Source organism: Cupressus sempervirens, chromosome 3, assembly GCF_028749045.1.
Source record: "Cupressus sempervirens isolate cs-2001-9-10 chromosome 3, ASM2874904v1, whole genome shotgun sequence".
NCBI lineage: Eukaryota > Viridiplantae > Streptophyta > Pinopsida > Cupressales > Cupressaceae > Cupressus > Cupressus sempervirens.
This window is the reverse complement of record NC_143120.1, coordinates 547,178,551-547,194,471: the sequence shown is the minus strand read 5'-3', so window position 1 is coordinate 547,194,471 and position 15,921 is coordinate 547,178,551. Positions and strand designations below refer to the sequence as shown.

General features: G+C 37.1%; 1 protein-coding gene across 1 annotated transcript in view; it reads right to left on the bottom strand.

Moving 5' to 3' along the window:
- The window catches only part of LOC149567584 (lipase class 3 family protein), a 270,367-nt gene that overhangs the window by 140,112 nt on the left and 114,334 nt on the right, over nucleotides 1–15,921 (bottom strand). Inside the window, exons 3-6 of the mRNA XM_089820827.1 lie at nucleotides 9,477–9,539; nucleotides 9,127–9,328; nucleotides 8,819–8,923; nucleotides 8,596–8,726 (exon numbers count right to left, since the gene is read on the bottom strand). Coding sequence (XP_089676953.1) covers nucleotides 8,596–8,726; nucleotides 8,819–8,923; nucleotides 9,127–9,328; nucleotides 9,477–9,539 — 501 coding nt within the window. The remainder of the gene's footprint in view (nucleotides 1–8,595; nucleotides 8,727–8,818; nucleotides 8,924–9,126; nucleotides 9,329–9,476; nucleotides 9,540–15,921) is intronic.

The following is a 15,921-nucleotide window of genomic DNA, read 5'->3' as shown; positions in this document are numbered from 1 at the left end:
CTTGTGTTCACATACTCCCCCCCATTATCTGTTCGAAGAACTTTGATAAATTTCCCTGATTGCTTTTCCACTTAAGCCTTGAAGCTGAGAAATTTTTCATACACTTCACTCTTATGAACCATGAAGAAAACCCAAGTGAAGCAAGAGTAGTCATCTATGAAGGTGAGTGCGCAGCGTGACTTGCCAAATGATGGCACTGGAAATGGTCCCACCACATCACTATGAACCAATTCAAGAACACATTGTGCTCTCCAAGACTTCCCCTTTTCATACAACTTTTTTGGACGTTTTCCAAGTGAGCAACCTGAACAAACACCTTCTGAAAATTGAATTTGAGGTAGACGATTGACTATATTGTTGCTACTAAGCTGCTAAAGATATCTATAGTTGAGATGTCCATATCTCTCATGCTACAGTTTACTTTCTGCATTTAAATGTAATAACAAGGCTTGTGCATTTGATGTTGGCACAAAGAAGGAGAAAGTATAAAGCCTTGAATCATGATTGGCTTCACCAATTGCAATCATCAAGTCATCCTTAATGCTTTTCACTACCACTGAATCTGGAAGAAATTCCACTTTATTACCACCTCCATTGTGAGTCATTTGGTAGACTGAAAGAAGATTAGAGGTAAGATTAGGAACATATAGAACATCCTTGAACATTCCATTGTTCATCTCAACTTCGCCTTTACCTTCAACTTTCACCTTAATATCATCACCTACAAAGATGTGTGGTACCTCCGAATGTGTCATGGAAGAAAAATCTCGCTTTGACGCACCCATATGATGTGTGGCACTTGAATAAATTATCCATTCTCCCTGACTAACAGTGTTTGTGAGTAAAGCATGCCCTTTGCCCTTAGAATCTGAGGATGAATTTCCTTTCTCCTTATAAGCATTAAGTAGTGGAACATTGTGTTTCTTCATGATGTTCTTCAACTCATCAATTTGTTTGCGGTAACACTCATGTTCGTCATGACCCAACTTCTTGCAATAAGCGCACTTTCTCTTCTCCTTATTAGTGTCTCCCTTTTTGTTTGTATTCGAGGAAGCCTTGCCTTGTTGATTCGATGTTGGTGTTGTCTTTTCTGTATCCTCTTGTTTGCTTTTTTTCCACTTCTTCTTCTTGCCCTTTCCTTTGTTTGAAGTTTGACCAGCTGAATTTTGAGAACCCTCATTATTAGCCACCAAAGCCTTAGACTTCGACGACTTGAGAATTCCCATTGACTTCAACTTCTTTTCTTCATCGTCCAACAGTTGAGCATAAGCATCAAAAGTAATTTTCTGATAGGCAGCCCCTAATGTAGTCTTTGTGGTGTTGTAAGAAGAAACAAATGTGGAGTACTCAGATGGCAGCTTATTATGAATGAGATAGATTAACTTGTCATCTTTAATAGGACTACCACAATCATCAAGCTTCATTCTTAATTCATTCACCTTAATGATGAGATCCTGTATAGAATCAAATGTGTTAGGATCTAGGGAGACAAGCTGATCTTCAATTTTGTAAACATCCTCCTCAAACACTTTACCATATAGGTTTCTGAAGGCATCACAAGCATCCTTGGATGTCTTATACTTCTTGATCTGATAGAAGATTTTGTCTTCAACCCACAACATAATATCACCTAGGGCTTTCCTATCTGCCATTTCCCAAACAATAATTTCATTATTTGATACTTGATCGCCTATTCATTTAGGAAGGGTACCATCAACATATTGAGAAACTTCATTATGCATTAATTGACACCACATTTTAATTGACCATGTAGCATATTTATGTGGTGTTAATTTTGGAAACTTTAGATTTCCCATGATGCAAGAAATGAAAGATAATAGTACGAAAAGAGGAACACAACACCAAGAGACACCCCCCTTTTCACTCAATCAAGAAACCCCCCCCCCAAATGAAAGATTTTGGCACTTTATACTTAGTACGATTACAATAGCCACTTGCCAAATTAGGTCTTTGTGCTCTTCTCATTCACTATTTACAACCTCCTTTTGGAGTCCAAATCTGAAATTAAGCAGTGCACAACAATTTTGAAGCAACACAATGCAAAGAAAGGACCTAATTCTAAAAGTGATACTTTTGTCCACACGCCTATAATCTGATTGTAGATCTGGAAAGTAGACGGAAAATTACGCACTTTCAAAAAAAGGGAACCTAATTTGGAGTCCAGATGAGCCTGTACGGAGCATTTGAAGTTGCAAAATGCAGGATTGGAAAGGTACAGTCACCAAAAACGACAATTTCTGACAAATTTGTGCACCAAAACTAGAAAGGAACTACACCACTGAAAAGTTCAAGAGTGTCTACCCAAAATCAAAAAAAATTGCACCTGATTTAGAGCTCGGATGACTGAGTTATGGCCTCCCAAAGTCAGATTGTCAAATCAAAAATGAATCTAGAGAGGGGTCTGATCAGAAAAACATGAGGTTAAATTTGACATCCAAACGGTTGTCGCAGCAGTTCAAATTTACCTAGAAATGATAGTCAAATGGCCGTCAACTTTAAGCTAGCAAATTGATGACGTCAGCAGAAAATTCAGCCCCTAGCTGATGTGGCAGATGGCATTACGATGACATCAGCACCATATGGACTATACAGACAGTGACGTCGATGTGTACAAAAAATGACGTGTCCGGATGAATCAGCGTACGGAACAGGCTGACGTGTATGCTGATTCGGTGGTGACTGAGCTTGACATGTATGCTAATTCGGCATTGATTGGGCCGAACGTACGGATTCGTACTACTGTCCACGTGGCTGAACAGTGCAAGGGTCCACGTGGACTCGTGTGCGCAGAGGGCGCATGGGAGGGTTTGAAGTTGTCGGAAATCTCCTTGCCGATACCAGAGATTGTCGGCCGGTGACCTGCAAATGGTGCCGAGTTTTTCTAAAAAACGTTGACTTTGATTGCGGTGGCTGTGTTTAATTCCCCACTAGTGGACGTGCAAGGGTGTCGGAGATTTAACAAAGGATGTCGAAAAGTCTGTAACGCAGCAGCTAGCGAATAACGTTTGGTGGCCGCCAGTTTTAAATGGCCGGTGTGTTGGGTTAACCGGTAGGTGCGAAGGGATGAATAATCCCACATGCACCCTGCTTAGGCAGTATGCCCTCTTCAAAAGAAAATTGCCACCAAATGTGGATTGGCTTAAGAGCCGCCCGTGTATACGCTTTGCCGGATGGTGGTGAAAACTCTGCCAGATTTAGCTTAGCCGTCGGAATATATGAAATTCGGCCGCTGTGATATATGAACGCCAGTATTTGAAAGGAATATGCTGATTGCCAAACTTGAGTAGAATATTCCTTGCAACGTGACAAAATATTCTCTACGGGGACCAAGATTTCACCACCCGGTTCTTGCAAAAAAGATTTCTCTGCAGGCCCTATTGGCCAAAAAAAGTTTCCGAAAAATACAGAAATTCAAAAATAATTGCAGAGAAAAATTAATTACAAATCTGAAACAAAATAAATTGCAGATCTAATAGATCATACTGGATTTGTAAATCGGGGCCTTCGGGTGCCAGTTTGCAAAAAAGATTTGCCTCAAAATCGACTTTGGCCCAGCATAGGCAAATTTATACTTGATTTTCACCGAATCAACGCTCCGGACGCAATGGTGAGGTCCGCTTTGGCTCTACACGCTCCCAATATCTGCAGATTCTTCGGATTTGAGTCGAGGTGTCCTTAGAGAGGTGAAGCAAGATTGGTCTCCAATGGCTATGAAATGACGCTACTATGGCTCTGATACCATGTAAGAATTTGCCTTAGGGCGAATTCACCCAAGACCAAGAAGCACAATAACTAGCACAAAAGACCAACAGAGTATGATTAGAATAATAGTATCATATTCTATTCATTGTATAGTACACTAGAGGTACCTGTATATAAAGGCCTCTATGATGCATCTAGGATGCCTAGGAGTTAGCAACATGATAACTCTTACATCCAGGCACATGTCCACCAAGTGTGGATTATCCTCCATTAAGCACAGGAGTTAGTGCAATGATGAGAGGATAAGCCTACAAAGGTGTAGCATGTACAATTATGTTGTAGACACCATGTGCTAAAATAATAGTGCGAACATATGTGTTGTCTACATGACGACTCAGCTATATATGGAAACTCCAGTGTTTTAGACACCATGTGCTAAATTAGAGTGCTTACTCCGGTGTTGTCAACATGACGACTCATATGAGTACACAAACTCCTAAGTGTCTAACCTAAGAAATAATAAAATAATGCATTTATTCTAAGTAAATTTAAGTAAAGTGTAAATAATAATTTGAGCTATTACAGATCTATAGGCTCACTTTTACAGACAGCAATCATACATCCCTCACCATTGAAGGCAAATTATCATGCAAACAACGTACCACAACACACTGTAGTCGTCGGTTCAAATTCACACTCAACATTTGCCAACTAGTGGTTATTCCAGAATGTAAGTCTCAGCCAATGATTACATATGGTTGAAGGAATTTGTCTAGAAAGGGGAATGATAATCATAAATGCTGTGTGAGCAGTCTCTTCATCGTTGCTGCTAATTGGCTCAAAGCACTGTATATGATCTCTTATGCTCATAAATATGGATAGCCAGGTCTCGGATGAATTCATACAATTTATCAGTAACTGTAACAGCCTCAGAAGGAAGAGAGCAGAGATTTGTAGCAAATCAGAAATTTAGGAAATCTAAGACTGCAAAGACCAAGAAAGAAGTCAAAGATCCCAACATCTCGGACTTCAGAATTTTGAGAGAGCAGCTATGGGAAAGATGCACACTTTGAAAAAAGTCAAAAAATATCTTATTAAATTACAGCAAAAATTAGCCAAAAATTTCCCACTTGATGCACAAACTGAAATAATGAGCATATATGATGAATAAGATAGATTCCCTCCACAAGTTCAGAATGAGTTACCCTTCATAGATTACATGGATTTCCATCCAAAGCTTAAAAACAAGAATGATACAGCAAAAAAGAAATATTATGAATTGGTCCAAGATCTCCTTGCAAGAGTCAAGTGCAAAATTTTGTATGAGGATATTAGTCAGCTTATTGGTGGTCTTGAAAACGAAGAGCAGCCAACTACCACTAATTTACAGCCTTCTCATGATCACATAGAAGATGTTGAATGTGGTACAGGTTTATCGATTGGTAATATGGAGGTAGAGGTCTCTTGTGGGGCTGCATACACTAGTATTCCTGATGAACATGATGATAATGCATAGGAGAAGACTATTCAATCAGCCAATGATGAGGACTCAACATTTCATGTGAATGCTTATGCTGATTTTCATTCAGACTTAACGGTCTCTACAGATGCTATAGATTCCTTTTTGTGCTGAGTTTGCTTTTGAACATAACATTGTCCTTAATTCCTCTATACAGTTGGGTATGCAAGATGACATTTATGATGTGGATATGTATGATGAAGCACATCCTCCCACCTCATGTGCACTTAACTTATCTCATACACCCACTAGTTCACCTTATTTAGAGAGTCAAATGAAAGTGACTCAACATAAGATTATTGTAGCTTTATCACGCTTTGATGACATATATGGGATGTTTGAAAGCACCTTCGGAAGGAATGGATAGAGGGGAAACAAAGGGGAAAGAGTAGTTTTTACAGCTATTAATAATACAAGGGCTGAAAACTATGAAATCAGATTACGTACACCTTTCAAATCATGATCATCTCTTTGACCTTCCAGAGATTTACTCAGAAGCACTAAGGAAGAAGGACGCAAAAGTAGATGTATGTACAAATGAGCTCATGAATGCCTCGTATCATGAAGCAGAAAATCAGATTGCTGAGTTAAATCAAAAATTAGATTTGGCAAGCTCTAATTCAGCCCAACATTCAGATATGACCATTGAGGAGGTTGTTAGTGATGATAGCGTGAGGGTTGATCAGCATGGACAGGTTTCATCCACATTCAGGGGGCACATACTACCATATGATGAATCATTGATTGAGGTTGAGATTATGCAGTGTGACCATACAGTGAGGAATGCTCATTCACTTTATGTTTGATCCACATGTAGAGGATTTGATGAGGCCTAGGTATGGGTTGACTCGGAGATTAGATTATCCATTGTGGGATGAAGGTCTGCCATCCTCGGAAGATGGTATTGAAGGCTGCAAGTATTTGAATCAGGTGATGATGGGCGATAACTTACAGAAGCACCAGACAATTTTCCACTATAGTGATATGTATTTGATTGTGTTGCTTCCTTCAATGTCACAGGGGTCTCATGTGGATACAGGTCTACAGGTGGTTATAGTGTCAGTTGCTACTAGTTGGATCACGTGTAGAGTCAACACATTCCTGGGATTCTTGCAGAGGTTGGATGTAGTTGTGATATTGCAGATTCCTTTGGTGGTTTGTATATCCTTACGGATGATCGATGCTTTCGGACCTGAGTATTGACAGAGTTAGCAGTATAGCTTGGTTGGGTTCCATTGATGGGCTTCATCGACCCTCGTATGGTGAAGATGAGGTCAAAGTCGTGCGACAGGGATCTGATGATCTTCTTGGATATGTTTTGACCTTGATGGATTCCTCTTGTGCGCGGAATTTGGATAGTTGGTGGTGTATGTCCTTACATAGTTGAGGGAGGCAAGATTGGATGGCTTTCTGAATCGCTCTCTTTTGAGATGTTTACTCTTATGCAACTACTATTGGATTACTCCACGATTTCCAACAGGGTGCTATGGTTTATTAGGTAGTTTAGCAAATATTGTCCTCCTCATGGGCACAAGTATTACATGAGTTGGTGATATCGAGGACATCATACAAGTCTTCACTTGGGATCCAAGTGGAGCTTTTACAGAGATGGTTATAGATCTGGAAGTCGAGAGGAGTGATTTGTTGCATTCTATTCTCGATGGAGATAAGTATATTGTCGAGTTGTCGCCACCTCTTGATATTAGAGGTGTGTGCAATTAGAATTGGAATGAGGTACTCAATTGGGTAGCAAGCTCTATGTTTTATGATAGCAACACATGGCAGGTTGTCTAGATTGAGTATATACATTAGATATTTTGGATGTCAAGTATCCAATTGATTGGTGTTCGGGTTCATACAAGTTGTGCTACGACTCTGGCATTAGAGATGTTAACACCAATGTAGCACAGCAGTTGGACAGAGTATCATCTTTGAAGCAGAGCTAGGATCCTAGCATTTGGTTTCATCCCAAGATACGGATTGCTTGGGGACAAGTAATCTTTGGGAAGAGAGGATTGTCATGTCCCCTTTATTAGCCAATGAGTTTTGTTGCACCATTAGCCCATTTTGCCTCGGTCTCATGGGCAAACTAGGTTTTCTATATAGTCAAAGCAATTTTCGGCCTAGGCAATTTTAGTTGCGGTTTAATCGGGATTGTTTTAGTCGGGCTTCCATCCACTTACTATTTTTTGTTGGTCAACGGACTCATCGTTCCTGGCATTTTAGGGTGGGACTAAGAGCATCTCATCAAGATCTTTTCGGCAAGCTATCGGACAAGCATATCCGAGTCCATCTGATGGGAGATTTTAATATCATGATTTAACATATTCATTATAAAGTGATTTTATAACTTAAGATAATATTGTTAATGTCACTTTATTATCTATGTGCACTTTATTTCCTTAAGTGGGGGAAAAGGTTTTTATTTAAAAAGGCAATAAAGAAATAGAAATGGGAATGCAAAAAGTTACTTGTTTGTTCTTTAAAGGGAAGATGGAGCTCATTTCCAACACACTTAGTTTGTGATTTGGATTTCACTTTTCTCTCTTGGAGAGTTGCTCTCGATCAACAGATGAGAGGATGGAAACCCTCAAGCTTGGGTAGTGGACGAAAACCCATTGTCGGTTGGAGACATTGCAGGTGTTTCACCTTGTATTCCAGGTCCATCTTATCTATTATCCAATCTTTCTATAGTTTATGTATTTACAATTGGATTTCTGGCTTATTTTACCTGAAGAGCTTTAATGAAATATTATTTCTGAATTGTATTTCTGTTGGGGATTTAATGCAATAATATTTTGGGGCTACTTTCATCAGGTTATTTATTGGGGTTTTTATTGATGGAGTCTGAAATGCATGGTATGAAATTATTTGTTCAGAGTTTCTGAGATCCATTCAAGGATTTTTAGAAAATATCCGGTTAGGGATATTACATGGAGAGATGCTCGTTCATGGGTATGGCTCATGAAAAGGTGCCTCTTCATGCCCAATCTCTAATCGGACTTCAACCTTTAACAAACTACAAATGATTTCTTTAATAATACTATATATATATATATATATATATATATATATATATATATATATATATCTTCAATATAGAATTTATCCGACTGGAGCTACAAAGCATCAACAACCATGCATTTATCTGCATGTATGTGTTTGTTTTTGTATATTCAAAGAAAATTGTGAATTTATGCATTTTCAAAAAATCTTTTCATGCATGAATTACAAAGTTTAAGCTCTGAATAAATTGAAGACATCTGAATATGCCACAAACCCAAGTGCACTGATTATACAGAAAAACATTTATGCTGTCAATGTAAAGTGGAACATAATAATTGATCACATACTCTCTAAGAGCTGCATTGCCAACTGGTGGCTGTGAGAAGGTGATACATTTGACCTTGATCTCATCCCCATCTTTTGATAGCTGTGATGAAGCAAAGACTCTCAAAATTGCAAGAGTTGCCAACACTGCCACCTGGAAACACGCAACAAAATACATTGAACACACCGTGTAGATATAGAATTCTGTCTAGTACATGAGAAGCCACAAAAAGACTATATCCTTACTGCACCGCCTAGCGAGTGCCCGCATAACACAAGCCGCTGGCCCTTTTTCTGCGCAAATCTATATATTTCTAATGCAGGAATACCTTTGGCACGAGCCAAGAAACCCTGTGAACCACAGAAAAATCATTACATGATTATAAACAAAGGATATTTGGCTTTGACTGTGTTCCCAAGAAAAAATATTTATGCTACACCTTATCTTAAAGAATATTTTTTACACAGCATCAAATATGTGTGCATGTGCACAGGCTGATTATAATCACACATTTTTATCTCTCCTAACTAAAAATAGATTCAAGCATGAGCACCTTGTGTGCAGCAGGTTTGGGTCTGCCTTTCAGTTCTTCAGCTTTTACAGGAAGTGGCTTCTCGATTTTGATTGCTGCCTCACTGCCATCATGCGAAACACCTCCATAGCTGTAATTTCCATCTTCATCAAATAAACTTCCCTGATGAGGATCTTCATGAAATACAGCTCCCTGCAGTATGTTTGCATCTGCTATGACATCCCTACATAAAAATAAAAATAAATAAAAAACTTAGCTAATAAATAGGAACCCTTACCCTAACTAGCTTCTCTAGATGACCAATCATGATAGTAACATTTTTTCAGTAAACAACCTAACTTGAAATTTCTACCCACGGAGAAGTTACTTACTTGTACTGCTTGGTTCCAATGAAAGAGGCAAAAAGTGTATCTCCTGCTTCAGCTAATAAATACCTGCAAAGAATAATTTTTATAAATTATAATGGTTATAAATAGTTTGATTGAAGATTTGAAAGAGCATTCTACTATCTGGAAATGTAAAGAATTTCAACATATCTGTAGCTCATTCCACGTATGCTTTTTTGATTCTATCAAATTTAAATATCAATGCTGCTTAAATGGTATAGGGTTGTCTCATTGCATAGAGGATATAAAATCAAATGTCATTGCTGTTAGCCAAAAGCTTAAATTTGTTAAAATCAACAAAATACGAAATAGGTTGATTAATCAACAGCAACACGATATAATTACATGCACCAACTTAATTTGATTGCAACTCAAATCAACAGTGCCACAATATAACTACAGTCACTTTTAGTCGGTCCTTGGTGTAACCTTTTCATAAAATGCAACACTGTCTGTGTTGAAATGGTCTGCCAATGTCAAGCCAGTGAAAGTAAAGTGATGATATTGATTGGTATATTGTTTGTTAGTTTGTCATGGTCAAATTTTGGTCTCCTAAATCATCATGGGAGATCTACTTTACAATGGTTGTCCTGTTGTGTCTTTGGTCTAGTGTCATGGTCTAACCGAGGTCACAAGTCATAAAACCAAATAAGTAAGAACAAAAATTCAATCATGCTCTGAAATCCCAAAATTTTGGAGACAGGTCCATAGCTGGTAAGTGCATTGCTGGCACCATCTGGCATTTGAAGTGACTGCATGGAGCAGGGTCCACTCAAATTCTATTTTCAATTTCATTTCATTAACACCTTCAAGATAATTGAAAAGAAGCATCAAATCATTAATTAATATTTAAGGCCCTTAGATCAAAATTAGCTATGCAACCCTTAAAATAAAACACAGATTTTAAATGTATGTGTGTGCAGGTAGAAATGCAAGTGTGCAATTCCCGATCAGTATATACTAGTTACATTAAAAGTTAATTATAGTCTACATGCTACTGAGCTGATAAAGAAACACCATAGTTTAGGCTTCTTGATATAAAGTAGTTGACAAAAGCCACTGTTTGGGCTTCTTGATATAAAGCAGTTGACAGCTGAGACAGCTATGAAGGAACGAGAATATCTCAAATAGGTAGGATGGACAAATGTAACATTTGTAAATTGTAGATAGAAGTAAACAAAGAGTATGTGGACAGATGGGAACAATAAATGACATTGTAAGACTTTCTGCATCTATAGTCAAGCTACTCTTAAATATTAAATAATGAAAACATGGAGAAATGCATCAGCAATAAGACCATATTAACTGACATCAGAGCCTAACAATCAGGCCTATCTGAAATTTTCTGTATATTTAAAAAATTCAGATTACTAGCCTTTGATATCACTTTTGTATATCCAACACACCACCTAATGATTAAACCTTGCCAATTTATCAATTTTGTGCTATTGGGAAAGTGCTGGAAACTGTTGGAATCTCTAATCTCATAAAAACATTGAGGAGATTCAATGCTAAGACTAAACCCAAAGAAAATCTGTGATTGTATGCCAATCTGAAGATTAAGTTGTCTTAATACAGGAAACCGTGGATATATTCATCTTCCTTGTTATGCCATAAACCACCACTTAAAATATCCAAATAAATCCATCTTTGACCAGAAAACATCAAGAAAAAAACATTACTTCATCATAAGATAGCAACAATTAGGAAGTATAAATTAGCAACACAAGATGAACATTTCAAGAAAAAACTCCACCAAGAAGAAAGGCCTATGCTTTAATTAACTTAATGAAACAGAAATTACATATAATCCTTCATTCCTGCTCGCTCCTCTTCATCCTTTGGACCAATAGCACCTGTCTACACAAATGAACTCCCACGATGTCTCTATCTCAAGCCCTCAATATGTAGAGTTTGAGGGCCCAAAATATCACTATAGACCATTACTGCAGGCAAAAAACCAGATTCTAAAATGCCATGGTACAAATCCGTTCAACCCACCATCATGGGATCATGCACGTAGGCCCAAATAGCAACTTACAGTTGCTCTAACAAATTTCATGAAGCATCTCACCAAACTAGACCAACATAGCAATCATCTACCATAAATGCCCTCATAGTGACTCATGATGTGCCTTGACATTTGTCATAGATGCACATAGCACACCTTAGATGTGTCCAATTACCCCAAAATAGGAGATTCCAAATGGGAAACCTAGCTAGTTTATCCATTTCACAAAGTCCAAATGGTAAGTGTGACTTCATCTTTACACGAGCTCTTTTTCCACTAATAGTAAAATACTTTCATCTTAAAGGTAATTTAAAAATAGCAATAGAAAAATAATCAATTCAAGAATTTACAAAGTTGATCTCACCAAAATCATAATAGCCTTTCAACGTCATTAATTGTAAATTACACCCATAGAAATACAAGTAATCAACTGCGAAAATCAAGACTCAAGGCCTTATTGCGCTAAGAAGGGAAAGATATCCCTTAGCCATGTATGTGCCACTTGATTCTTTAACATGCTCTTGTGCCCCAGAATGATACTTGCAATGGAAACCAAGGTAACCACAATCAAGAAAGAACTCCCCCTATCCTCCAAAATGCCACCTACAAAAGAAAAGGAACATGTCAAGGTGATGGATAGCATCAAAGAGTCATGAACACGAGCATCAAATTCAAATGATAGTGAAGGCTCTAAGTAGTTTCCTTACTCATACCCATTAAAATAGAAACCAAAAAATCGCAATGCATCCATGCTAAAGATACCTCAAACCAAGGTATATTAACATAGATAAAACTTTATTCCATCAACATATCAACTTATTGGAGCCACGATCATCATTGGCAATATTTCCTTTCTCATTCTCAATCACAATTTCTACCTTCCAATGGGACATTGAAAGCTTACAAAAGGGAAAATAAAGGGGCTTGCCCTGTTCGATCATCCCGGATGCAATTTATAGGGGGGCCTAGTTGATACTACTTAGCCCTATCCACTAGCTACTGTCACAATCAAGTCTGAATATCCATCTTTCTACCTCAATGCAAAAATGACCAAAGACAAGGCCAACTAATATCTTTGCAATAACACTCAAATATTTATGTGGATATAGACGATCCACACTTTAATCATCCCACTATAATCAATAGGTTGTACTCAACTACCAACTAGATAACTCGTAGATCCTAATCAAATGAAACAAGCAAACTCATCATACATTAGTAATCAACAAATTAAGACATCAAGGAGGATAGCCAGGAAAATATCCATAAACTCTTGCTGCGTGAGTAATGTCAAATCTAAAAATACATCATAGCATATTATGTGTAAAGTTTCTGAGCATTCTATGACTGAATCAGAGATTAGATTTCACCTTCTTCCTTTCCTTGAGTCTTGTTGTGTATAACTTCAAAGTATTGTCTTGAATTGAATTAGAAATATAATTCTGAAAACTGTCTTTTCTTCTGCAAATCGTATATGGGCAGTATTGACTAAGAAGCAGACTATTTTGTATTTTATGTGTTCTTAGACTTCAACCTTACCCTTTATAAATATAGAAATCAAGGGACATGTCCTTCGAAAGGACATGTCTCTTCCAAAGTATATTTTGCCTAACCTCTAGAAGTCAGCAACTTTCCATGAATTAATTAAGTTTAAACACAAACCAAAACAAAGGAGTTTAAGTTAGTTTTAATCTAATACACAAGGATTGGCGCCGATATCTCTAAGAGAACAATGCAAAGACCTAGATCAATATTTATCATGCCATATCAGATTAGATCGATCTGTTATTAGATCAGTATGTTTACAAGTTACAAAATTAACACTCCCTCTTAACTTGATAATCATACTGAGAGATATCATATCTAGCAACATCAATAAAGCTAAACAAGCTAGAATTGATACTCTATATCTATCTGAATCTTCTTAGCATGTGGTATCATAGAACACATGATATGATGTCATATTATTAAACCTATGATATGACAAATCAGTGATACTAGTGATAACAGTATTGCAAAGAATACAATGTATAGGATAAATCTGAAGAATAATTTAAGTTCTTCATTTATCCAAGTTGTGACTCATAGATACTAGTATTCCTATATCTCAACATGATCCTGAGTTTAAGATCTACCAGAATACAGGATAAACCCCAGAGAATAATAAAATTCTTCCTTTATCCAAATTGTGACTTGTAGACATTGCAATGTCTACATCACAATATGATCTTGAACTCATCTAGATCTTATAGTAGAACTCTACTGTTTAGCACATCATCTAAGAGATCGTCATCTCTCATAATGACTTTTATACAAGTGTTCATTATCTCAGAGATTGTCACCTCTTAAATAATGAACACAAATGGTGGAGCCCATAACAGTCGATTGCCTAACAAATAAAATTATTTTATTAATAATTTAAAGAATACAAATTGATTACAATTCAACCATACCAAGTCTTCTCCTGAAGTGGTTGATCTTCACTCTAGATAGAGGTTTCGTAAGTGTGTCTGTTGTCTGATCTGCAATGCAAATGTACTCTAATTTTACAGAATTCCCGTCTACCACATCTCTTACATAATGGTAAAAAAAATCAATATGCTTGAACCTGTCATGAAAAACTGGATTCACCGAAAGCTTGATGTAACTCTAATTATCACAATGAATAATCGTAGGATTCATGGCTTGCCCAAATAATCTCACAAGTAAGTTCCTTAGCCAAACTGCTTCTCGAGAGGCCACTGTTGCTACAATGTATTTGGCTTATGTGGAGCTTTGAGCTACTGAAGACTGCTTTCTGCATATCCAAGAGATCATTGCTGATCCTAAACTGAAACAGCATCCTGAAGTACTTTTCCTGTCTTTAACACTTCTACCCCAATCTGAGTCAATGAATCCATGTAAATCTAAGCCAACCTTCTCATATTTGAGTCCAAGATTGAGAGTGCCTTGTAAGTATCTCATAATGTATTTAACTGCAACTAGGTGAATCTCCTTTGGTTCACACATAAACTGGCTTAAGGCATTAATAGCATAGCAAATATCAGGTCTTGTATTTACTAAGTACATAAGGGACCCAATCATCTACCTGTAGAGAGTAGAATCTATGGAAGTTGATTATGTTGTTGCTTCTTTAAGTTTATGTAGATTAGTCTCCATTGGAGAAGACATAGAATTGCAATTCCACATTCCAAATCTCTTCAAAATGTGTGATGTATACTTCCCTTGATTAAGTATGATACTGTTAGAATTTTTTCGTACTTCTAGTCCTAGGAAGTAATTAAGGAGTCTCAAGTCTTTCATCTCGAATTCTCTAATTATATCTTTCTTCTATTGATCTATAACATGATCATCACCTGTTGTCAGTAAATCATCAACATACAGTATCAGAATTACCATATCATCTTTATCTCTTTTATAATATAAATTTGGATCGGCTTCATTCTTGGAAAATCCTAAGCCGATGAGATACTTATCAATTCTTTCATACAAAGCCCTTGAAACCTGTTTAAGCCCATGGAGAGCTTTCTTGAGCCTGAAAACAAAAATGTTAGGATCATGAGTTTCAAATCCTTCAGGTTGCTCTAGATATACTTCTTCTGTAATCTTTCCATTTAGGAATGTTGTTTTTACATCCATCTGATGTACTTTCCATCCCTTCGATGCTGCAATTGCTAGGACTACTCTTACAAAGGTATATTTAGCAACAGGAGCAAAGGTCTCTTCATAATCAATCCCTTCTTTGTAGGAGAATCCTCTGGCTACAAATCTAGCTTTATACTTCTCAATGCTACCGTCAGCAGCATACTTTATTTTAAATATCCACTTGTAAGAAACAACAAATTTTCCTTTAGGCCTTGGTACAATTTCCCAAACATCATTCTTCATAATAGATTGGTATTCTTCTGTCATAGCTTCTTTCCAAGCTGTATGTCTAATAGCATCTGAAGGATTGGTTGGTTCTTTTTTGGACAAATCATTCATGTTTGTTGTATAACTAGAAAATCTTTTAGGTCTTTTGCTTTCTCTGACTGTTCTAGAAGGTGCAGTAAAGTCTTGTTCTTCCTCGACTGTTTTAATAGCCCAAAGTGGTCTTTTCTTTGAATTTTGAGTTTCTCCAAGATTTAGATTTTGAATTTCATCTTCAATTTCTTCTATGTTCTCCCTCTGATACTCAGACTCAGGATTTCTTTCAGAACTAGGTAAAGGAGAAGGTCCTTCAGAACTTAAAGCTCTTTTGAATGCTAGATCTTCTTCAAAAATTACATCTCTACTAAGTTCATTATTTTTTTGTACACCTTTGAGAAGAAGAGAATTTGCTAATTTTAGTTTCAAGGTGCAATTTCCAATTCCTTCGACAGAATGTGTTGAATTATTACCAATGGTGACTTCGCCATTAACCTTTTCAGATATAGAGTC